At 35.6% G+C, this 25866-nt stretch overlaps 2 protein-coding genes across 5 annotated transcripts; one reads left to right on the plus strand and one right to left on the minus strand.

Moving 5' to 3' along the window:
- Positions 1-4458: 4458 nt before the first annotated feature.
- si:ch211-203d1.3 (protein phosphatase Slingshot homolog) lies at positions 4459-16861 on the plus strand. Of its 4 annotated transcripts, XR_009274221.1 has the most exons (17): positions 4459-4635; positions 6093-6212; positions 7279-7316; positions 7422-7605; positions 8142-8257; positions 8823-8891; positions 9321-9386; positions 9678-9954; positions 10937-11065; positions 11142-11188; positions 11362-11508; positions 11692-11892; positions 12934-13090; positions 13412-13507; positions 14061-14156; positions 14256-14469; positions 14711-16861. XR_009274221.1 is itself a non-coding variant. In XM_058798416.1 (16 exons), exons 2-16 carry the CDS (start codon positions 6165-6167, stop codon positions 14403-14405), a joined length of 1821 nt encoding a protein of 606 aa, XP_058654399.1. In that variant the 5' UTR covers positions 4459-4635; positions 6093-6164; the 3' UTR covers positions 14406-16861. The 4 variants fall into 4 exon arrangements, 3 of the variants coding, with proteins under 3 accessions (XP_058654399.1, XP_058654400.1, XP_058654401.1); XM_058798416.1 differs by having other exon boundaries at positions 14256-16861; XM_058798417.1 differs by lacking the exon at positions 4459-4635 and adding an exon at positions 4642-4789 and having other exon boundaries at positions 14256-16861.
- Positions 16862-19177: 2316 nt separating this feature from the next.
- mrpl18 (mitochondrial ribosomal protein L18) lies at positions 19178-21151 on the minus strand. Its single transcript, XM_058798218.1, has 4 exons — positions 20887-21151; positions 19934-20102; positions 19458-19692; positions 19178-19368 (listed from the first exon to the last, which is right to left on the minus strand). The coding sequence occupies exons 1-4, from the start codon at positions 20981-20983 to the stop codon at positions 19297-19299; spliced, it is 573 nt and encodes a 190-aa protein (XP_058654201.1). The 5' UTR covers positions 20984-21151; the 3' UTR covers positions 19178-19296.
- Between the last annotated feature and the right edge of the window lie 4715 nt (positions 21152-25866).

The raw sequence follows: 25866 nt of genomic DNA on the forward strand, positions 1-25866 counted from the left end.
CACCCAGAGCAGTGGGCAGCCATTTAGGGGTTCGGTGCCTTGCTCAAGGGTCTCACCTCAGTCGTGATATTGAAGGTGGTACATTCACTCCTCCCACCTACAATCCCTGCCGGACCTGAGACTCGAATTCGCAACATTTGGGTTACGAGTCCGACTCTCTAACCATTAGGCCCATGCCCATGTGAGTTCAGTACTTAATTTTAAATTCAGTACTTAAAATAAAATTGTGAAATGTGTCACTATTTTAAAGGCTAATGTAAAAGTAAAATTCTTCTGTTGGCGTAACTCTGTAGAAATAGGTCTAATTCAAGGACTGTCTGGAGATAACTGTTGCACAAGGTATTAAAGACAAAGTATTACAATTTACCATTCGCAATTGCAAGAAGATGACGGTTCGTTTAGTTTTGTGAGGTGTGAACACAATGTTGTTATTAACACTTCTTGTTGCGGTTCCTCCCAGGAATTATTTCACAACGTTGCAATTTTGTTGCAGGTAATGCAACATTGCTGTACAATGTGACAAGTGTTGTAGACAATGACCATCTTTCAGTGTACTTGTTTCAGTGTTATTGTTGGTAGTGACACTGAAATAATTAGCTGAACTTTATTAACTTTTGCTTTGGTGTTTAGATTAACATTGTATTTTTGTTTATAATGTGCTTTTTGTTAAATTGGTCCTGTACTCCTTCAAACGCCCTAAAGGCCCCTAATGTAACCAGAAGATGACTTAAACATTGTTTATCCTTTATTTAGAGTGTAAAGGCTGGAGCAGTTAATCCATTTCTATAACTGTATTGACATTTTATAAGGCATTACATTATTCATCCTCTGATTATCTAAATATAGTTATGGCCAAAAATATCGGCACCCTTGGTAAATATGATCAAAGATGGCTGTGAAAATGAATCTGCATTGTTAATCCTTTTGATCTTTTATTTAAAAAATTAACAAAAATCTTACCTTTCATTGGATAATAAGAATTTAAAATGGGGGAAATATCATTATGAAATAAATGTTTTTTCTCAAATACACGTTGGACACAATTATTGGCACCCCTAGAAATTCTTATGAGTAAAATATCTCTGAAGTATATTCCCATTCATATTCACAATTTTGAGCACTCCAGGGTGATTATGAACATGAAATTATCCAGCCATGGCTTCCTGTTTCACAGATAGGAGGGAAAACAAAGCCCAAATTCTTAATCATCCATCACAATGAGAACAACCAAATAATATATTTCTGATGTGCAGCAAAAGATAATTGAGCTTCACAAATTGGTGAAGTGGCTTTAAGAAAAGAGCTAGAGCAGTGAAAATTCCCATTTGCACCATCAGGCATTAAGAATTTCCAATCAACATAAAATGTTACGAAACTGCCTGGAAGAGGACGTGTGTCTATATCGTCCTAATCAAGCGGCAAGCTCCCGCTGTAGTGAAACCAACACGGAAGTGACTAAAACTGCAATTCATCGACTGGCCGCTGGAGGCTGGCTCCCAAAGGGAGTCAATCCCATAGACTCCCCATGTTAAAATGCCCAACTTTACAGCAGAAAAAAACGTTTACAGCCTGGTACAAAAAATTATTTTGGTCTATATAGCTAATTTTTCCCTTCGTGACAACTGTGAGGTGGGTGAATTTTTTTTTTTATAACTCATCCGTTTAAATTATATTAAGCCTTAAAGTTCTGCATAATTAAGGGCGTGGCCACTTGAGTGGCAGGTGGATTGCCGCGCGCTCTGCTCCAGTGTGAAACTCGCTAGTGCGAAACTTAGAAAACTGGCTTTAAAGATTTGTATTTGTACAGAGAAAATAATTATAGGTAGGACACTGGGAATCAGATTAAGGCAATTAGATGTTTTAATCGTTATTGCTTGCAGTGCTTTGTTATATGGAGCAGTTTGTTAGATCGCGATCTCTCTCATTTGTTTGTCTAATGAAGTGCCAACAGATAAGTTATAGAAGTACACAATAAACGCGGCAGACTTAAATGGACAGTAAAACAAAGGAAGAATACCGTATAACTCCAGGTTGGCACAGTATTGACGAACAAATGCAAACATATGCAGAGCACCGTAACTCCAAAACAAAACAGCGGTAACTGATGTTATACTGTGTTCTGCCTTGGTTTCTCCGGGGCTTTTCTCCATGATACTTAACACATGATAAAGGAGGTCATTAATGTCCCAAAATGATCAATAACTCATTTTCGACCAAAAACGAAATTATGGTGTTTAGCAGTGTTGCCAACTAATTTTCAGAGAAAGTTGCTAAAGGAAGGTCAATTTGTTGCTAGAAGCTGCTAAATGAAGTTGTGATGTCATTGCGCGATGACGTCATTGCGTAATCACGGCGCAAAATTGTGTCACAACATTAAATCTCAGCAAAAATATATTTTATATATGTTAATTTAGATTTGTTTGTAAAATAATATGCATAATATAATATTAAAATATAAATAACTGTATTTTAAAAAACGTTGAATTATTGAACACTACAATTTAAGGTTTGCTTTTTTTTAATAGCTAGTAAACTAGTAATATAAGACATTCTCAACGATTATGCTTTAAGCAGTGTATTAGTAGTTAGTATGCTACACTCCAAGAAAAGGCTGTAAAAATAGGGCACAATCTACTATGTTAATATGAAAGAATTTTACGTATTGCTTTTTTACCTGCATTTTAAATTACGCATTGTGTTTTCGGGTTACAGGGTTACAATGGATAATGGATAACGTCCTGGAAAATTACTAGCAGCCTATATTTTCCATTTTTCTTACAGCGTACTAACTGATCAACAATCGCAAGTACAAGCTATAACAAAGTGTAGCCTATCATAAATGAACAATTATTCAGTTGTTATTATTATTATTATTATTATTATATTGAAGAAATGCAAATAGCAGCTAATTCAATTCACGTGATGTGTGTACTGCTAGACATCTTTGGTTTTCTTTTTGTGTAATTAGGATGGAAAATGTGTGTCTTTTTATTGTCTGAGTCACTTATCAAAAGTTGCTAAAAGTTGCCAGATAAATTTTAAAAAATTGCTAAATTTGTTGCTAGGTGCTTTTGGAAGAAAAAGTTGCTAGGGTAGTCTGAAAAGTTGCTAAATTTAGCAACAAAATTGCTAAGTTGGCAACACTGGTGTTTAGTCTTTGCATGACGGACTTTGCATCAGCTCAGCTTCACCCACCTCCCGCCTTTTTGTCCATTTTCGATTATCCAGGAGTGACGCGCTTCCAAGATGGCGGCGGTCGGCTCCGCCCACTTTAGGCTTCAAAAATGCTCTTCAACCTACGAGTGACGTCACGGACACCACGTCCATTTTTTTTACAGTCTATGGTCCTAATGCACGGTGAGAAGGAGAGTTTGAGTGGCTAAAGACTCTTTAAGGACCACAGCTGTAGAATTGCAGAAAATAGTTGAGTCTCGGGGTTAGAAAACCAAAAAGAAAAAAATTGTCAAACAGCACCTACATCACCACATGTTGTTTGAGAGGTTTTCAATAAAAATTCTCCTCACTCATCCAAAAACAAACTCCAGCATATTCAGTTATCAGACACGACTGGAACTTCAAATGGGACTGGCTTGGCTTCTATGGTCAGATGAAACTAAAAAATGAGCTTTTTAGCAGCAAACACTCAAGATGGGTTTGGTGAACACAGGGATAAAAAGTACCCCATGTGTACAATGAAATATACTGCTGTATTTTTGATGTTGTGGGCCTATATTTCTGCTGGAGGTCCTGGACATCTTGTTTAGACACATGGCATCATGGATTCTATCAAATACCAACAGATAAAAAAAATCAATAAGTGACTGACTCTGTTAGAAATCTTATAATGGGCCATGTTTGGATCTTCCAACTGTACAATAATCCAAACACAAACCTCAAAAACAACACAAAAATGGGTCACTGAACACAAAACCAAGCTTCTGCTGGCCATTCCAGTCCTCTGACCTGAACCCTATAGAAAATGAGTGAACTGAAGAGAAGAAGCACCAACATGGAGCTGGGAATCTAAAGGGTCTGGAGTGATTCTGGATGAAGGAATGGTCTCTGATCTCTTGTCAGGTGTTCTCTAACCTCATCAGGCATTATAGGAGAAAATCTAGAGCTGTTAAACTGGCAAATGGAGGTTTCAAAAAGTATTGAATAAAAGGGTGCCGTTAATTGTAGCCAATGTGTATTAGAGAGAAAAAAAAACATTTATTTCATAATGATATTTTCCCCCATTTTAAATTCTTATTATCCAATGAAAGGTTAGATTGTTGTGAATTTTTTAAATAAAAGATCAAAAGGATTAACAATGCAGATTAATTTCCACAGCCTTCTTTGATCATATTTACCAAGGGTGCCGATATTTTTGGCCATGACTGTATGTCTCTGTCGCTTTAATAGACGAATTAGCCTACTCCCGATCCGCCTCTTCCATTTAAGGGCACATTTACTCTTCTCGGCCGAGAATAAGTCTTCCTGGTTTCATGATATAGTAATCTGCCTTCCCCTTTAAATGGATTTTGGACCAATGCAAAAGTTGTGGTCATAAGATCAAAATAACTAACACGATTTCTCGAGGAAGAATCAGTTAGGAGGGAATCCTTGTAATTTCGCCGCGTTTCAGCGCATCAGGTAAGCGAACTCTCCATGTTTAATCCGCCCTCCTTTGCTTTTCTTAAGGAACTGGAAATGACAAGCCTCGAGTCTGTTGTTGGTTAAAACACAGCTGTGTTGGAGCTACATAAGCATAAAGCATCAGCCTACAGACATATTAGCAGGATATTAGGTATGTGGCATACTTTATTGAGACATTTTTTTCAAGGCAGCGATGAAACTGAAATATCTAACATGCAAAGATTACAAGTTTGTCTTGTAAAACAGCAAATGCTTGAACTGCTATATTGTAGACTGAATGAACCTGACGCGCACAGCCGCGTTACTACGCTATAATTACAATCCTCATCCACATATTCAACATATCGAAAACATATTGTGACATTTCAGAGTATGTGGGATCGGTTGCGCGTTGTATTATGGTGTGTCATGGATATGGCGAAGAAATACACGGCATGTCTCCATCTTAGACCGCAGAACCATTTGACTGTTTAATTTCGGTTATCTGTTACGTTACGTGATTTACTTATGTGTCGGGAATTTATGGCACGTTACACTATTACGATACACTCTGGCGTTCTTTGAATTTGAAGACATCAAAGCCACAAACTTATTTTGTTTATTTTGTTTTGACGCCTAACTTGGTAATATTTTCAGTATTATTATTGTTATTATTTTAATATTTGTATATTATAAACGAGAATTTGTTCCCACTTTAGAGGTCTTGACCTTCTGACCTGAGATCTGTTTACATAATGAGTGTGTACTGTGTATATTTCTTATGTATATATAAATACAAACACACGCATGTATATATTTAATAAAAAATGTTATGTTTATATATTTTATATACAATAGTGTAAATATTTTAATAATATATAGGCCTACCGTTTGTGTGTGTATTCATATATATACATAATAAATAAACACCGTACACATACATATATTATGTAAACAACAACTTTTATTTTGGAGGCGATTAATAATTTGACTGCACTAGTAGCCCATTAATTATTAAAAACTGTTTATAATTATTAACATAATTAGTCCCACATATTGTGTTTTACATTTTCTTACAATAAAAGAAAATATAGAAAATTATTTTATTTTATTTTCAGAATTTGCACAGAAGTTGTAGTGTTAAATAAAAGTTTCTTTCTAGGATGAAACCAACCCCATAGAAAATGAATGGAAAATAAATGGCTCACAAATTTTGACCTCCTGAGGTTGATAATAAACACTTTCTGAAGGTTAAGCATCTCCTTTCTTTTAGTTCTTAATTTATTTATTTTTTAAAATTAGTTTCAGGCCCTGTTTTGTACCATTTTTGTAGAAAGGGCATATCGTTGGCTGAAATATCTGGATGTTATTACAGATTCTGAGTCTGCTCTGTAGTAATCCAGTCTAGTTGCACTATAAATATCTTTTAGTATTGCATTCATCAGTTTGTGTTATTTGTGTCCTACTCAACCCAGGAAACTTGCAAGCATTCTGTTGAGCTGCTGTGACTCGTCTGCCGGTGTTAAAGCAGGATAACCGGCTGTGGAATGGCTTTGCTGACCTTGCACAGAACGCCATCTATTTCCACGACACCGGTGAGTTTTATTGCACCTAATGAAAATGTTAATTTCTAAAATGCCCCAGAAGGCGATCTGAACGTTTTGTATGTCAGTTGCAGTTCTCCACACATTCTTTCACTCTACTCCCACTCCCTCCATGTGTGTCCAGTTACTCTACACCTTTTTCTGTACACAAGTTTATGCATAATTAGGAGGAATGTCTTCTTGGTAGCACTCCAGATGCTTTCCAAATTTGCTGTGAATCTGAATATGAGAATCCATTCCACGCTGTTCCAAAAAAAGCCCAAGGATTATATGAGGGTTCTGCTAAAGAGCCAAAATGCCTGATAACTTTGATTGCTGTTCTTGAGAGCTATTGGACAATGCCAAGTAATCGTTCTCTGTCTCTATTGGTTGATTGGTAGGCTTTGTATTTATTATATAACACGAGATTTCATCCATAACCGATGCAAACTATGTATCTTCTATAACACACTATGTTCAGACTATTTTGAGTAAAGTCTCACAGGAGCTTTAACCTAAAACCTCATTGCCCCTCCTCTCCACCCCCTCTCTTCTTTTTCTTCTTGTCTCTGTCTGGACACGTCAGTCACATAACAGGTAATGTTACTGTCTCCTCTTTCATTCCATAGAAGCACCGATAACAGCCTCTTTGGTGTCCTTCTCGCTGTCTTCCTCTCTCACTTTATTTCTTTCTCTCTGTTTATCGTCTTTAGTATGAGCTTCCTCAGTGTCTTATCATACTGTCACTGCACTACAGTTGGCAATTTTATCAAAACGCCTTGTCATTGTGTTTACAGGTTTCCTTTTTTCTGTTTTTTCTTTTTTTTACCCAGTCACTCATCTCAGAGTGAGTTATGGGTGAGAAAAAAGGCTAAAAAGATGATCCAGAGGAGTCAAGCAGAATCTCCTGGTGTCTGTTTGCAATTAAGTGCATCACATAATCAATTCACCCACCACTCATTTTTAACATCACCATTCTCTGGACAAATCAAAAATGAGAGTTTACAGAGTCTTAGAGTTATAATGTCCTGTAACTTCTAATTCAATCTATTGTAATCGACTTCATTTTATTTTTAAGGATGAGCCTATTCCAAGAAGAGGAAGACTTCAGAAAAGGTAATTGTTTGTGATACAGCTTTAATCATGCATGTGTATTTTAGTGTATATAGTGTTTCCTCACGAAATGCGTAACGGATTAATTTTTTTATTTCCACACACCAGAGAAAGTTTCGCCCTGGTTAAGGGGGCAGTGCTCCTGGTGGAAGAGGAAGAGAGGGAGGGATTACATGAAGATACCGTACCCTCTCTGCTAGGTCCTAGGCAAGGAGGCCGAGCCTCTGACACTCAGCGCAGACATTTGCATGCAATGATTTCATTACTACGACCAGAAGACACAGTCAAACTGGTTAGGATTTCCTCAACACACTCTTGTTTTACTACACTGCCTTTTCATGCTCAGGGTCTCCAAATTAAACACAGCCTCTACAAAATGAATTTTATAATCACAAATGACTGGAAAATTAATGGATATGAAAATATCTCATGCATTTACACTATTTTTGTCTGTTTGACACTGATTAATATGGAAGTGTTTGTACTTAGTGCCTGTGTATATTAGACACCCATGTTTTGCATATGCAGCGTCACAAGTTCTGCAATGTGGTTTCTGGAGACACTGTAGTTTGTTCCACCTTCTGCTATACAGAAATGACAATAGCTTTGTGTTGACTTTAAGAAAACAGTTACACACAACACAATTTGCTAGGTAAATCTGTGTATTTAAAAAAAAAAAAAAACACGATTATAGAACATGGGTGCTGTGCTTGTCACTGCTTGAATTATAATCTCATTTTAATTGCTCAGTAATTTTAAATGATTCTAATGAATTCTATGTCTGATTCATTTACAATGTACCTGAATTTCCCTTTCTCCCTACCTCAGGCTGTGCGTTTGGAGTCAGTGAGCCCAGTCAGAGTGAGGTATTTGCTAATAGTCGGCACACTTAACAAAAGACAGGAGAGTCTACTACTTGGCATGGACTTCCCAGGGTTAAACAGGTAGCACGTCTTTATAAACTGATGAAATAAAAGCTGTTAATGATGACTTAATAATTTAGAGATAAATCTGGAAATATTCCAATTGTATTTGGAACATACCTATTAAATATTTGTATATCTAGACTAAAAACTGTTGCATTTTTAATAACATCTGTTCACAAACAGCTGAATCAAGGAGAGTGTTTTTATTTTTAACATTCTACTTTTTTGGAGATGGAATGTGCAGATATTTTACTAACATGCATGTTTAGTTGCAGTTTTAAAGGGATCATTCAACCAAAAATGACATTTGTGTCGTCATACTAGTTTTCATTCTAAGCCTGCAATACTTTAAGTTATTTTGAATAGCGTTGGTAGCCATTGGGTTTTTGTGTGTTGACAAAAAATGCTGAGACATTTCTTAAAATGTATTTTAGACATATGAAAAATATTTATGTTTTACATTTTTGGTGAACTATCTCTTTAAATATAAACTTTTAGCAAATTTTAAATAAAATTGCAGAATATTACAGTAAGCCTGTCAAGGAACTTCTCACTTATTTTTTCTCTCTTTACTCTTCCTCAGTGATGTGTGCACTATTGGACTTGTCTTGCCATTATGGAGTGACACACAGGTTTACCTTGATGGAGATGGGTAAGAACATAAGACTGAATCATTCTCACCAGAAGTCAACTAATCAAGTACAAACATATGATGATAATAGCAGGGAAAGCAAAAACAGTACTATGTGGAGCAATCATGATATCATTATCTTATCATCAAAGCCAACTCTTGCATACGCTTTTAATGCGGTTTGTAAATTGAAGGGAGCTCAAATACAAAGGTTTTGTTTCTTTAGAAAAATAGAAAACAGTCAACACTAAACTAAATATAACTGTAACTGAATATAAAATTAAAAAAGTAAATAACATTTAAAACAAAATAGAACTGTGCTTGGGTTGAATGGAAAAGTTTCCACTTTATAATTTATCTGCACAGCTCTGCAGAACTTTAGACACTGTTAAAGCCTCAGCCTCAGAGTTCTGCTTTTCTGAAAGCTTGTTTCACTCGTTTCTCTTACAGAGGTTTCAGTGTGACATCTGCAGAAGTGACACGGATCTTTAAGCCTGTGTCCATTCAGACGATGTGGTAAGTTTTAAAGCAGGAAATGCTGAGGAAACAGAATTTCCTCAACCATCAACGGCATGCAGTGTGACTTTGGTCTTGCAGCCTTCACACACTTAAATCTTTGTTTTAAGTTGTAATGCTATTTTGCTATTTTGCTATTTGTCTTTATTCTTGTCCTTAGTCAGTTACATGTACCCTGTTAGACATCTGCCTAAATCCTCCAAGTTAGCTCTGTGACTTGTAAATGTGTTTGTGGTTTGTTGATTGCTTGTTCACAGCACTCTCTTGTATGTCACTTTCACTTTGCTCAAGGTCAGTGTTGCAGGCGCTGCATGGCTGCTGTGAACGGGCCGTGCGTGGGGCTGTCATACCAGGCTGCGGGCTGGAGTGGGCACAACATTACAGAGAGAACGTGGAATCTGACCAGCACTGCCTTAATGAATGGGCGGCCATGACTGGCCTAGAGTCAGTCAGGAGGGACACCGGAGCACGTTCATCATCAAATCGGGAGTCAGTGGAGAAGGAGATCAAAGCCCAACTTCGAGATATCATGAGGACTGAGGACTTGGAAAACATTACCTCAAAGCAGGTAAAATGAAAGCGAGTATGGCTTTACTCTGCTTTTCAAGCAATGTCCCACAACGTCACCAAGCTCTTCCCTCTAGTCACCTATAAACCACTTTTCATGATCCAGTCACTTCCTTATGGATAATGGATTTCATGTTTACTTTAAAACCATATGTGTGCAAATATCATCTGCACTTTGAAAAAAATAATACAGGTAAAACACCTGTTAAAAATCACTTTGCAAAAGCCAGTATTGCATTGCGACAGGTTGCAAAACATTTCACAATTTGCATGTTTTTGCAGCTTATTTTCAGTAAGTGGACTGGATTTATTTAATATGACCCCTTTAAGGTTATTCAAAGTATATATATATATATATATATATAATTTTGAAAGAATTGTCTTATGGTCACCGTTTACTTAAAAAATACAGTAAAATATTAATATTCTGAAACTGTGAAATCGTTACCATTTTAAATAGCTGCATTCTATTTGAATATATTTTAAATATATAATTTTATTCCTGGCAAAGCTGAATTTTCAGCAGCCAGTACTCCAGTCTTAGTGTCACATGATCCTTCAGAAATCATTCTGTTATGCTGATCTTAGTTTTTTCTTATTATAAAAGCTTTTACTGTCACTTTGATAAATTAAACGTGCCCCTGCTGAATAGAAATATTAATATCATTCAAAAAAAAAAAACCTTGACTGATCCCAGACATTTGAACAGTAGTGCAAGCCTGAAGACACACCTTTTAAAGACTCTCTTCTTCTAGAACTGACTCAAAGTTAATGTGCCTGGGCTTGTTGTCTTATCCAGAGAATCATTGTGGTATGAACATCAGCAGCATTCAGGCAATCGTTTAGTGAGAAGCTTGATTTGATGCTTGTAAGCGTTGTAAACCATGTGACTTGCCATTTTAATGTGATTTGTATCCTAAACCCATGATCGTGGAGTTCCTAGCACCATACAGTTGAGCTACAGTCAGTCTTTCTGTTTGTAGGTGAGAACAGCCATGGAGTCCAGAATAGGCATAGACATGAAGGACTACAAAGAGTATATTGACAATGAGATGATGGTCACAATGGCACAGATGGACAAACCTTCCAGAATCTTGGACTACCTTTACTTGGTGAGTGTTGACATTTGTCTTGTCTGCTATACTGTTGGAAATACACTGTCATTTACTTGTCCTTTTTTTCAAAAAGGGTTCTGAATGGAATGCTGCCAACTTTGAAGAACTACAGAAGAACAAGTATACAAATTAAATTTACTTATGATTAGAATTATTAAAGATAATTTTAGTATTTTTATTTAAGGGTCTAATTAATGTATTTTAAATAACTGAAATTCGTTATCCTTCTAAAGTAATATTTTCTGAAGCAGACAAATAAAAATAACTATTTTTATGTTTTTTGTTTTTGGTAGTGTGGGCTACATCCTGAATGTTACCATGGAGATTGACAACTTTTTCCCAGAATCCTTCACCTATATGAATATTAGAGTTTACGATGTGGAAGCAACCGACCTACTCTCATACTGGAACAACACATACATGTTCATCAGTGAAGCAAGGTGCTCAACACACACACACACACACACACACACACACACACACACACACACACATATACACTCCTCTTAGTTTCTGTGTTTGCAGTATGCTGTACTTAACCCCCTATGAAAAATATTGTCTTTTTTTACTCTGTCTCATTCTAATATATTATGTGTCGTTGTTTTGCACTGATGATGATACAGGAAGAGTGGACAGGCCATACTGGTACATTGTAAGATGGGCGTCTCTCGCTCTGCCTCCACAGTAATTGCTTACCTGATGAAGCAGCAGGGCTGGACATTAGACCATGCCCTCAACCATGTGAGAGAAAGACGGTCTATAGTGCAGCCCAATGAAGGTTTCCTGAAACAGCTGCATACATACAGCGGCATCCTCAGTGCCAGGTGACTTGCACTCTCTTAATGGTGCTGTACTTAGATCAGTCTTCATACTTGCAAAACAAGCATTCACACAGAAATACTGACATTTTCCACTTGTGTAGTATCTCAATGGATGTTCAGATACAGACAAGTCAAGTCAAGTCTGGTGTATTGTTCAACCATGTGTGTACTTGAGGGAACTGAATAGCGTAGATACACAAACTGATCTCAAACAGTCACAGCTGCATTTAATTGATCAAAAGTACAGTAAAACAGTAATAATATGAAATATTACAATTTAACTGTTTTAATATATTTTGAAATGTAATTTACTTCTGTGATGGCCAAGCTTTTTAGCAGTCATTACTTCAGTCTTCAGTGTCACATGATCCTTTAGAAATCATTCTTATATGCTATTTGCTGCTCAGGAATGATACTTTTTTTTCATCAGGATACATTTTTTAGAAAGTTCAAAAGCAGCAATAAACAGCATTTAATTGAAATAGAAATCTTTTGTGACTTTTATTTAGCAAGGATGCACTGAATTAATCAAAAGTATTAATTTCTTTCAAAATAAATCTCACTGACCCCTAACTACTGAATTTCATTGAACGGTGGTGTATGTATTAGCAAGCTTTCTGAAATACTATATTCTGATTGTTCGGCTGCAGCATAAACTGTTTACTACAATTATATTTAAATAAAAGACTTCCAATATATGTATAAAATACACATTCATAGACACAAGTTGTTAAATGCCAACTTTCTGCAGCATATTGCATGCATAAGAAAAATTTTCCAAAATGTATTGGAAGTATTGTCAGCTGCTGTCTCTTTCTTGACTCATTTAGTTGGGCTGTCAAGACATTTTTACACAGAATTGGACAAAAATGGATAAATAGCCTTAAAAAGAAAATCTGTGATAAATTGAAACCACTCGCAGAATTAGGTCAATAATTCAATTTTTGTTTTATATACTACCGGTATTTAAAAAAAGCAGAACAGTGTACACTTTTCAGTAACAAGTGCTGAATTCCATTCCAAATGTCACATTGTACCATGCAGTAAACAGCGCCACAGTGCCCTCTGGAGGAGGAAGTCCAAGCCAGAAGTCCGCCAGCCATCTGACCACAGCGAAGCAGCTACAGGGAGTGAACATGAACAGAAAGAGGAAGACTCAGAGAGCCCAGAAGAGGAGAGCAGTAATGAGGAGGAAACAGATGTAAGAAAATGTCATATAACATTTGATTTTGAAGCATCTCAGTTTCTCTTTAGTTTCCAAATTAGTTGTACCAAAATGTATATGAGTTTACTTGCAACAACATCAAAAATCATGTTTTTTTTCTTATGTTATCATGTTTTTATTGTGTTAGTTAGCTGTATTTTTTTTTTTATTATTATTTTTTTTACCTAATCAAAATAACCCGACTGCAGTTTGATTGAGATTAAATGGAATGCACAATGAAAAAACATGATTTTTGAAAACTGAGTTTTTGCAAATAAACTCTTCATATGTTTATTTCTATGCCTCTGCAATTCTCAGGTCTTTGATGAGCAGTTGGAGGAGAGTGTTCCCGACACGTCTGGGGCAGATACAGCTACATCCAACCCACTTATTACTGTACAAGAAAGTGATAAGGTTAGAGCTCTCAGAGGCCGACAGTTTAAATTCATTGCACTTGACCATTTTAAAGGCCTTCCAGATGCTAATGTGGTTTTCTTTATTATTGCACCATCCTGCATCATATTTGCTGAATGAAATCCAATACTTGTTCCTTTCTACTTCTGGGGTGCTGGTTCCAAAAAATAGTGCATGTTTTTCTCTACCGCATCACACTTTCTCACTCATGGTATATCATTTGGCATTGCATTTGTATGGGTGAAGAAGTCTTGAATTCTCCCTTAATTACCAGAAAAACTGCCACAAAGATATGATTCCTATCTTCCTCTGAGACTGGTTACAACTACTTGTTCAGGTCTCAGCCGATTTCCACATATATGAATGAATCTGAAGATATTATTTTTTGCTTAATCCTGATTTCAAGGTTAGAAATTATGGCCAGTGGCAGAAGAAAATGTAAACGTGACCAAGATGTTTTCTGTATCTATACATACATGCAGGGTGTGTTTTAAATAATGATTTGTGTTTTCGTGAAGCAGTTTTTTAAATGTTTGCAAAACTTTAACCCTAGGTGTCATCTAGCCCAAGCAGAAGTGGCAGGATGGATTTGTTCTCTCTTATGCAGTCTATTCAGCTTGACGATGAGGACAGAGGCCTAGATAAAGAGGTGAGGAAAAGAAAGTCTTGGTTGGAATGCAAAACTGATTAAAAAATCAAGTGAAAACGCATGCAAACAAACATTAACTGAAGAACTCCTGTTGTTTAGTTCGCTATCTGTCAGAGACTTTCTCCTGCACAACGAAGGCGGAGTCACGGAAGAAGAGGCTTGACTTATCAGAGAGCCCATGTTGATGTTTCTCCTGAACCAAGCAGCAGACAGTCACACAACACAAACCAGGACGAAGCTGGTCTCTGAAGCACTTTAACAAAGGGGCCGTGTTAAGGAATATGGAGAAAGAGGAATATTTAAAAGTTTAAAGGTGAGGAAAAAGAACACAAACAGGGATGCTAATATAAGAGACATTCTTGCACAAGTCTTATCCTTCTGATTGTATCATTCCAAGTTCTTATGAGTCATTGCAGAATAAAATTAGGGAATTTATTCATATTGTTGCTGTATTGAGGCTCATTTAGGTAATTTCACTTTGAGGCAACATATAAAAACACATGGTTACATATCAATGGATATCCCACTAATTTTTCCCTCACCTGTCCATCTAGCCCAAAACTCATAAACTGTGGTCAGTTAAGGTGGATTGTTGAAAAAAAAAAAAATCAGCCACCACTTGTCAAGTGAGTATTGATAAAGGAACTGTTTTCCTCAGAGCATTATCATTCAAAATGTCACATTGTGCCTTTTGAAATCTCTGTATCCTTTGCACCTTCATACTGAGCCATAAAATTCAGTTTACTTCACAGATTTTTGTATGGTATTATAGTGCGAGTGGAGTATTTCTCTATGGCTGTTATCTCTCATGTAATTATACAGAAACATGAACTATTCCTCTTGATAGCATTGTTTCATGTTCTTTTTAATAAATGAATAAGAGTGTGATCCACTCGTTTTAGGAGTCCTATGCAATAAATCTACTTTATAGCTGTTTCTTCTCCATGAATGTGAAGCTTTATGCTGCCTCTGTTGAGATCAGTAGGTCAAAAAGTGTAGAGAAAGCAATCAAGGATTTAATCTTTTTATTGTTTCATGTATACTACCATTCAAAACGTTGGGGTCCGTAAGAAATCGGTGATTTTATTCAGCAAGGATGCATTAAATTGATTGAAAGTGACATTTATAACATTTCAAATAAGTGCTGTTTCTTAACTTTCTAAAAAAAAATGTATCACGGGTACCGTTATAATGTTGATGATAATAAGAAATGTTTTTGATCACCAAATATTACAATTTCTAAAAGATCATGTGACACTAAAGACTGGAATAATATTTCAGAAATAAATTACTTTTTAATATATATTTAACTAGAAACCAGTTATTTTAAATTGCAATAATATTTTGCAGCATTACTGTTTTTACTGTATTTTTATCAAATAAATATAGCCTTGGTAAGCATAAGAGACTTCAAAAACAAAATCTTACTGACCCCAAACTTATGAATGGTAGAGTAGTTTCTAGACAGTGATGTAGCTACTCATGCTATATCATATGTTTTTAACACTTGGAGCTATTTTCATGTCTTTTTAAATTAAGCAGATGTTGTTTAATATTTGTTTTAACCTGTACAGTATGGAGGAAACAAAACCTGAGAAGAAACCTGAGTATTTTCCTAAAACACGTGCCAGTTATTTAACCGTCTCTGCTGTTTCAATCATTCTGCATGATGGTTCAGTGCCTTTAGTTGATAGAGGTGGACCAAAATAACTACATTTGTTGGTTTTAATATTTGTGCAGTTAAAACTAACTCAACTAACTCCTACATAATACATGTGTCTTTAGCCCTAGGGGTGGTTGATTTGTGTCTTTGCATGATGTCTCAAATATCAGACTGTATGCATGCTGTTTGTACTGTATGTAAGCCTGTCTTTGTGAAGCATGAGTCCTGTATGTATAAAGTATAGCTATACAATCTGCTGTAAAACATTTGTTGAAATGTGTATACTGTCATTGCACAAAGTGCCAATGTTGTGAAACCAAAGTTATGTTGTGGAATGTTTCTAGTATTGAGGCACCACTGGTTTTGCAGTTATTTTCCACTAGAATGTCTTAAATTATGTGTATTAGTGATAAATGATGACCTACAGCCTTCAAAGTGCTGAGTTTCCTCACCTAGTGTATAATGTGCCATGCCTTAGACAACTTCAAAAACAGTGATACATTTTATTATTATGTAACTCACATTTCCATTGTTGGTATCAGGTGGCGTTAAATATCAAGTCAAGGTTGCTGTTGCTTTTTCTATTTATGACTGATCTGAAAATGTATCTTTTTAATTTGATATACAAAGTTGTCTGTGCTATAAAAATTAAAATGAATTTATAATGGGGGCTTGAGAAATATCTAATGGAAACTCTCATGGATTGTTTTTGTATCACACTGAGTGTTGCAGGTTGTAAGATATTCCAATTCTTAATAATGCTACTGTAAAATTTTGTGTGTGTATATTTATACACACGTGTATATGTGAAAATTCATATATATATTAGTGCTTTACATATATTACTGGAAATGCGTCTTTGCTAAATTTTAAAATACAGCAACTAAGCTGTATACAACAAGACTTCATTATTTGGCCAGATAAACAGGGTATATACAGGTGCATCTCAATAAATTAGAATGTCGTGGAAAGGTTCATTTATTTCAGTAATTCAACTTAAATTGTGAAACTCGTGTATTAAATAAATTCAATGCACACAGACTGAAGTAGTTTAAGTCTTTGGTTCTTTTAATTGTGATGATTTTGCCTCACATTTAACAAAAACCCACCAATTCACTATCTCAACAAATTATAATATGGTGACATGCCGATCAGCTAATCAACTCAAAACACCTGCAAAGGTTTCCTGAGCCTTCAAAATGGTCTCTCAGTTTGGTTCACTAGGCTACACAATCATGGGGAAGACTGCTGATCTGACAGTTGTCCTGAAGACAATCATTGACACCCTTCACAAGGAGGGTAAGCCACAAACATTCATTGCCAAAGAAGCTGGCTGTTCACAGAGTGCTGTATCCAAGCATGTTAACAGAAAGTTGAGTGGAAGGAAAAAGATGCACAACCAACCGAGAGAACCGCAGCCTTATGAGGATTGTCAAGCAAAATCGATTCAAGAATTTGGGTGAACTTCACAAGGAATGGACTGAGGCTGGGGTCAAGGAATTTGGCTACAGTTGTCGTATTCCTCTTGTTAAGCCACTCCTGAACCACAGACAACGTCAGAGGCGTCTTACCTGGGATAAGGAGAAGAACTGGACTGTTGCCCAGTGGTCCAAAGTCCTCTTTTCAGATGAGAGCAAGTTTTGTATTTCATTTGGAAACCAAGGTCCTAGAGTCTGGAGGAAGGGTGGAGAAGCTCATAGCCCAAGTTGCTTGAAGTCCAGTGTTAAGTTTCCACAGTCTGTGATGATTTGGGGTGAAGTGTCATCTGCTGGTGTTGGTCCATTGTGTTTTTTGAAAACCAAAGTCACTGCACCCGTTTACCAAGAAATTTTGGAGCACATTCATGCTTCCTTCTGCTGACCAGCTTTTTAAAGATGCTGGTTTCATTTTCCAGCAGGATTTGGCACCTGCCCACACTGCCAAAAGCACCAAATGTTGGTTAAATGACCATGGTGTTGGTGTGCTTGACTTGCCAGCAAACTCACCAGACCTGAACCTATGGGGTACGGGCTATGGAGTGGAAAATCTATGGGGTATTGTCAAGAGGAAAATGAGAAACAAGAGACCAAAAAATGCAGATGAGCTGAAGGCCACTGTCAAAGAAACCTGGGCTTCCATACCACCTCAGCAGTGCCACAAACTGATCACCTCTATGCCACACTGAATTGAGGCAGTAATTAAAGCAAAAGGAGCCCCTACCAAGTATTGAGTACATATACAGGAAATTAACATACTTTCCAGAAGGCCAACAATTCACTAAACATGTTTTTTTTTTAAATTAGTTTTATGAAGTATTCTAATTTGTTGAGATAGTGAATTGGTGGGTTTTTGTTAAATGTGAGCCAAAATCATCACAATTAAAAGAACCAAAGACTTAAACTACTTCAGTCTGTGTGCATTGAATTTATTTAATACACGAGTTTCACAATTTGAGTTGAATTACTGAAATAAATGAACTTTTCCACAACATTCTAATTTATTGAGCTGGACCTGTATTATATATTACAGCTAAGCAATAATGTATGTGCAGTGGACTGATTAAAAATCAAGCCAATACAACTGTATAAATGTAAAATATGAGAAATAATTAACTGTCTTTGTTAGTCAAATGGATTTCAGAATTGTAGTACACAATTTGTTGTAACTATTTTAAAATATGAATTTTAATAAAGCACCAAAGCAGGGCCACTACTAACTCACCTAGACTACTGTTCAAATGTGTAGGGTCAGTAAGATTTTTTAAATATTCTTGAAAGAAGTCTCTTTAGCTCATCAAGGCTGCATTTATTTGATAAGAATAAAGAAAAAACAGTATTATTGTGAAATACTATTGCAAAAAAAATGGTTTCTATTTTATTATATTTTAAATATATTTTCAGCGGCCATTACTCCAGTCTTCATTGGTTTCTGAAGGATCATTTGACATTCTAATATGCTGATTTTGTGCTTAAGAAACATTTCTTTTCAATGGTGAAAACAGTCCTGCTGTTTAATATTTTTGTGGAAACCATAGGATTGATGAATAGAAAGCTTCTACCTTTTTTGTCCCATTACAAATGTATATGCTCACTTTTGATCAATTTAACATCCTCCTGAGATTTAAAAAAAAAAAAATCATACTGGCCCCATTTTTTTTTTTTTTTGCACAGTAGTGTCATTTAGTACAAAGTATTGTGTCTTTTTTTCTTGCCTGAAACAAATCAGGAAAAGAATTTGAAGAACTATACAAATACTTTTAAAAGTAACTGAAGTATCTTTAGTTTACAAAAATCACGTTTGAATCAAACTGAAAATCATTTCACTGTCAAACCAAATATTTATATCCCAATAATCAAATTACTACGATGTGTTGAGGACCCTTCTGTAATCGACTCAATAAATACACAGTTTGAATGTGAGAATATTTATATTTACAGACAAATGCCACATTTCAGAACAGTAATGATAAAAAGAAAGAAAAAAAAATGTTGCTGCAACTCAAATGAATTTTCGCCTTGGTTCACCAAGCACGACGCCACCCTCTTTCATGGCTGTCCAGAATGTCTGATTCTGCAGTGGGGGAAAAAAATGGCATGAATTAGTCTATGTATTTCCACCATTAATGTATAATACCTAAAAAAGTATTGAAAAAAACTCACCGACTCTGATCGAAACTTCCACGGTACCTCTCGATAAACAATGCGTGTGATGCCTGCTTCACAACACCGCTGAGCAAGCACCTCACCTACGGCACGACAAGCTGCTACAGAGCGTGTGGAGCTCAGCTCACGCTTCAATGCCCACTCCTTCGTGGAGCAGGACAGCACTGGATCTACTGAGTCATTCGAGTATACCTCAGCTGTGATATGATGCTGTGTGCGCCTGAACACCAACCTGAGGGAGGAACGGCATAGAACAAAATGGTACCAATTCAATATTCATGCACAGTGTACATTTGTTTTTCTATCTGGAAAAGGCTTTTAAGATGATGTTGTTAGTCGTGCTCAGCAAAACTTTGTAGATGTTTTATTAATCACATATAGCTCTAGGAATGCATCTTAAGTCTTTACTGTCATTTGATCAATTTAATGCAAAATTTTGATCAGTTTGATCTGATATTGGAATGCTTACAAACCTGTGATAATATTGTCTGGAGGGCCACACTGTAGCCCAGCCTCGATCCTTCACTGCCAGGGCCATCTGTTCCAGGTTTCTTGGGTTTCGGTTAACAAATGTTTTATTGATGGCTTCATTATCACTAATCACTGGTTCTGGCTCAGGTGCTGTCTGACTGTAATTACGAGCTGGTGGGAAGAGACACATCATAAATATGGTTTATGAATTAAATCTACAGATCCTTTGAGAGGTTTAAACCAAGTGATGCTTTTGTATCCGTGTTGAAATGGATCCGTCTCTAATTTTAAGTGCATATTATTTGAGTTATATATATATTATATTAGGGGAAAAGCTGTTCAATGTAAAACAAACAGAAATAGTTCTCTCTCTTTTTTTTTTTTAAATATCATTTTGTCAATCAAATAAATGATAATGATAACCACTTTGAAACTCCTTTGCACAAAAGGTCAAATTTTCTTATAGGAACTGTAAACAAGTCTTTTAAGTGAACGAATTGTTCATAAGTCACCCAGTTGTTAACGTATGAAAATAAAATAGTTTTCAATTATATGTTAGACATGATAGATACATTTTGCTGGTAAAAAAAAAAAATAAAAAGTCAATTTGAGTGGGAAAATTCTTGAAATAGTTCAGTATAAGTAATGGAATCTTTTTGATAAACGGACTCAAGATTCGAGTCACTGGGATGAATCAAAATCATATTAATATTAAATCAGTTGTTTTCTTTTCTTGTTACTTCATTTGCTTTAGGTCCAAAACGGATTGTTCTCTGAGATTAGAAGACAAACAAACAAATTAATTATATATTACAATTACAATCTCATAATAGAGATCAAATTGTGTATCTACAAATCTACTGCTTTAAACTCGTTCCGTGTCGCCCATATTAATGTAAACACGTGCAGCAGAGAGTAAAGTGATATAGTTGAAGGCTCTAGTTCTGTTACTCACATGATTGACAGTGAGTCCACGCCGCTGCAGCCGTCGATCGCTGACATTGACCCAGCAGCGTGCGAACACTACGGCAAACATCGCTGAACAAAGCCATTTGACTGCTATACAAAATACCTTTAATTCTGGTGACAAATTATAGTTGTTGTTGTTTCTGTACAAACGGAGACAGCATGACCCTTCGTATACTATTTAAACGATTTGACCACTTTCTAGTGCGCGGCCATTTTGGTGTCACACTAAAACCGTTCCGTGTTTCCGAGAAAAGGTTTGGAGTTCACATGGGTTCCGCTTAGAAATCTTTAAAAATAATGAAACTTATAACATTTTATAACATTTGTTATATAACTCAACGAGAAGGAGACTTAAGGTATTTAATGAAACATTCTTTAAGATCCTTAAACCACAATTATTAAAATGGTAGCGTAATCAGATATTATTATGCTGTCCACAAGATGGCACAAGTACACTTCATTCAAGTAAAGAAACCTGCTACATCCAATGCTACACTAAAGAAATAAAAAGTGCATCATGGATTTTTGTCCACGTATTATGGTAGTAAATAACATTACATAAAGGTAAGTTGAAATCAAGGTTTAATAGGCCTACAATCACACGACTGCGCATTTTAATAAGGCAAAACAGCTTATTCATTAGTTTAATTTGTGATGAACTGTGTGAATCAACATATCCTTACACCTGCTGGCGAAGTTCATCCAATAGTTCAAATGAAACGGTATTTTTCTCTCACGATCTCCAGTTTATTACAGCCCACTCCTACATTTTCAGGCAGCGGTGGGCTCACCTCTGGACATTAAGGGATTTTCTGCATGGCTTGCCGTTTTAATTTGGCCAGTTTGTTTGTGCTGCACTTTTAGCATGCTGTGAAGAGGCTGTGCCCCTAGATAAAATAAATGGTTCTCTTGCCATTTGAACAAGCATGCTCCTGTAACCCAAATCCTTGCTCTCAGCAAGAGCTATAGCCTAATAACATTGAGCACTTTACCCATATGCTCCTTCAGACCATTAGAAACCATTAGAAACCTTACATTTGGGGAGGAGTGCGCAGGTGTGCAAATCATGACCATACACTCTCCTCTATATTGTTTCCCCTCCTTTTTAACAATATCTTTTTCATACATCCATAGAGATTGTTAATGAAAGGATTTCTCTGTCCTACATAAATTCCAACTGCAGGAATATCCAACTTGAAGGACCAAAGACAAATTACTTTGCTACTGTACATTCACAGAAAAACGAAATATAACTCTCTCTACTGCAATAATGTTGAGAGCCTCAAGTGGAAATAAAATAATAGAATGAAACAGTCTAGCATTCCAGGTCAATAACTTGGACGTGATGTGTGTATATGTATTCATATCCAGAAGGCTACTCATTCAAACAAGCACAAACCTTGTCTGCTACCTGCTCCACTGCTTCATATTGACAGAACTAAAACTGAAAATCAATGGACTCATTAGATTAAAAAATGTCAAGGTTTGTGCAGAACTAAGGGGAAAAAATGTTGAATACAACCTATTCAAAATAGAATGCAAAGTGACACAAAATATATTATTTGTATTTTTCAAAATATTAAAATTGCTGTCATGAGGAATCCAATTTTCTTTGAAGTGATTGATCAAAAGTTGGGGTTGGTTAGAATTTTTAGTCTCTTATGATCACAAAGACTGCATTTATTTAATCAGAAAGAGATCAAAAACATAACATTAAATATTATTACAATTTAAAATATCAGTTTTATATTTGAATATATTTTCAAATGCAATTTATTTCTGTGATGGTAAAACTGAATTTTCAGCATCTTCAGCAATTACACATTTTCTGCTCAAGTGACATTTCTTATTATTATTATCAATGGTGAAAACAGCTGTGTTATAATTTAATATTTTAATAGAAACCATGATAACATCTTTGATCAATAGAACGCTAAAATAATAGCATTTATTTCAAATATATATATATATATATATATATATATTGTATTAATGTAAAAATCTTTACTGTCACATTTAATGAGTTTAAATCATCCTTTCTGAATAAAATTATTAATTCCTTTGAAAATCAAAGAATGGGGCTTCAAAACTCCCTCACACCCCTGTCTCTGTACAAAAAGATCTTTCATTGAAACTAAGCTGCTAAAAACATCTGAACTGCCACAATTTTTTGATCTCAGTCAGATGAATGCATCAACATAACTGCCCATAATATCTACACGTCAATGATGCCTATTTGATCAGAAAATTGGCTTGCTCACTCAGTTATGGTGACCTACAAAAACAAATGTGCCGTAAAATGGAGAATGGCATCTGATCATTTCGGTTTGATCCCAACAGTTTGTGTGGCTTGGATTGTTTGGAATATGTCACAATGTATTGCAAACTTTGCAAAAAGGCTGCTATTTAAGGAAGGCGGGAGTTAAAAACTATATTGAATCTGACAGCAAACCCACAGACTGTTTGCAAACAGAGCTAGATAAAGCACTCAGTTCTGTCATTCATTCATTCCACATGCAAAGTGGTTGTTTCTTAAAGATGGCACAACATTGCCGTTCAAAAGTATGGAATCAGCAAGAGTTTTTATGTTTTTTTAAAGATGTATCTTTTGCTCATCAAGGCTGCATTTATTTGATCGAAAATAGAAAAAACAAAACAAACAAACAAAAAAACAGCAATATTGTGAAATATTATTACAGTTTAAACCATCAGTTTTTTAATATTTTATTATACTTTAAAATATAATTTATTCCTGTGATGCAAAGCTGAATTTTCATCAGCGTCACATGATCCTTCAGATATCATTCTGATTTATTAATATGCTGATTTATTATCAGTGTTGGAAACTGTTGTGCTGCTTAATTTTTAATAAAATTAACCAAAAATAAATTTAATAAAAACGGTATCAACATTTTTAAGAATTTTAAATAAAGTAATCTACTGTCAAACACTCAAACAGATTGAAAGACAAATATTAATCTGAACACCAGAGGTCATGTGTGACACCTGATTGTTTCAAACAATTCACTACTCATCTTTATCACCTTTCTTCTTCACCATCACTGTATCAGATGAGCTCTCTCACCCTGATTGACATTCTTCATACAATAACACATGCCTATCTAGATATAAATCAACTCCAGTCAGTATAACTAGGAAGAATGAGCTGTTATTCACAACAAGGTCATTTACAACACTTGTGAGAAAATAAGTGCAAACAATGTGCCTTAAATGTTAAATACCATTCATTATATATTATTAACGTAATGAAACAAGGTAATTTTTTTTTTAGTTAAAGTGTTTAGCATTTCGTCATGCTCACGGTGAAGGAAAGAGCAACACCGAGGAGAGACGTGAATGAGGCTGGCTGCAAAACAGAAGTAACACTTGTCTGGAATGTGTTGGAGATGTGTTGCTATGCAACAGGGATTCCACAATGGTTACCCAGACATGGTTTGACTGTGTAGATGATGGTGTGGGTGAGGAAAAAAAATGACACAGCCTCCCACATCACCACACACACACACACACACACACACACACACCTCAGCTCTGTTTGAAATGTCAAGAGCACACACATACACACACAAAACACAGTGTCACTTCAGGAAAAATCTGATTCATATTCTCCTTACGCCTCAAAACATGATGTTTTCAAAAATGGAGGTTAACTTCTACATATTCACTCATCGGCATGCATATATATACATATGCACAGCAACAGTTCACACAATAAAAACATAAAGCCCTATTGGAAGAATGTGGATATTAAATCTAGAGGTGTTCAATGATCAATAACAACCTTTAAAAGACCCCATTCAACTAAATCTTGTGAACATTCCAGCAACGCCCTGCGATCAATAAATGAACAAAGTACAGTTTTGCCAATGTCCTCTGAGTGGCAGTGTGTCTCACAGAGCGTCTTTGAGCTTGACCACCTGTTTAAGGATTTCTTTTTTTTAATTATGTTTGCTGTGATTTTCCAACACACTATTGCAGTTTTTAAGAAGAGAAAGCTGCTACAAATACAACATTTAGAATACAGGACAAATGGAGGGTGTTTGCAAAAATAGTGAGTTTACTTGATTGTCCATACTTTTTTTAATAAAAAAAGTAAATGTGTAATATATTAAGTATAATACATCAAGCTTTTATTTGTATGTCTCTCAATCATCATGGAGTTGCATTGCATTATACTGTATGTTTTACACCAGAAAAAGCTGCAGAGCTTTGATCATAAAATTAAGCAGTTAAATAAATATAACTAAATATTTTACTTAGACAAGGAGGAGATATAGAGTGACAACTGACATGTACACTGTGTGCAGAATTATTAGGCAAGTTGATATTCTGGTCATATTTTTTTTCCAAGAACATTTTACCAATTCCAAACCACATCAATCTTAATAACTACTATTGATTTTGTATTTAATAATTTGTAAGTGATATATAATTGTCCATGAAGGCTGATAGTCAGAAACTTCTTATTTCAGGTTTGCTGAATTATTAGGCAGGTTTTCCTTTACAGATAAAATGAGCCAAAAAAGAGATTGAACTCAAGAATAAAAGTTAAAAAAATTATTAAATGCCCATGAGAAGGATGCAATACTAATGCAATAATAGAATTAGCAAAGTTAAGGCATGACCATTGGGCAGCGAAATGCTCATTGGGTCAGCAAGGTCAGAAAAAACAGGTGGAGAAGAAAAGACATGTTAAATGCAAAAGAATTAAGGTGAAGAATTAGTTGAGAAACCATCAGGAACCATTTAGTTTCCAGCACCATCATTTTCCAGAACTGCAACCTTCCTGTCAGGTTCTCGGAGACTTTGCTTGGGTAAAAAATATTTAAAATGGCCCTCACTTAATAAGAATAACATGCTGAAGTGTTGTGAAATACATGAAGACTGATTTTGTATAGGATTTATGGACATATAAGTTGTGAGTGACTCTTGAAGGACCAGCATC

Source organism: Onychostoma macrolepis, chromosome 14, assembly GCF_012432095.1.
Source record: "Onychostoma macrolepis isolate SWU-2019 chromosome 14, ASM1243209v1, whole genome shotgun sequence".
Lineage (NCBI taxonomy): Eukaryota > Metazoa > Chordata > Actinopteri > Cypriniformes > Cyprinidae > Onychostoma > Onychostoma macrolepis.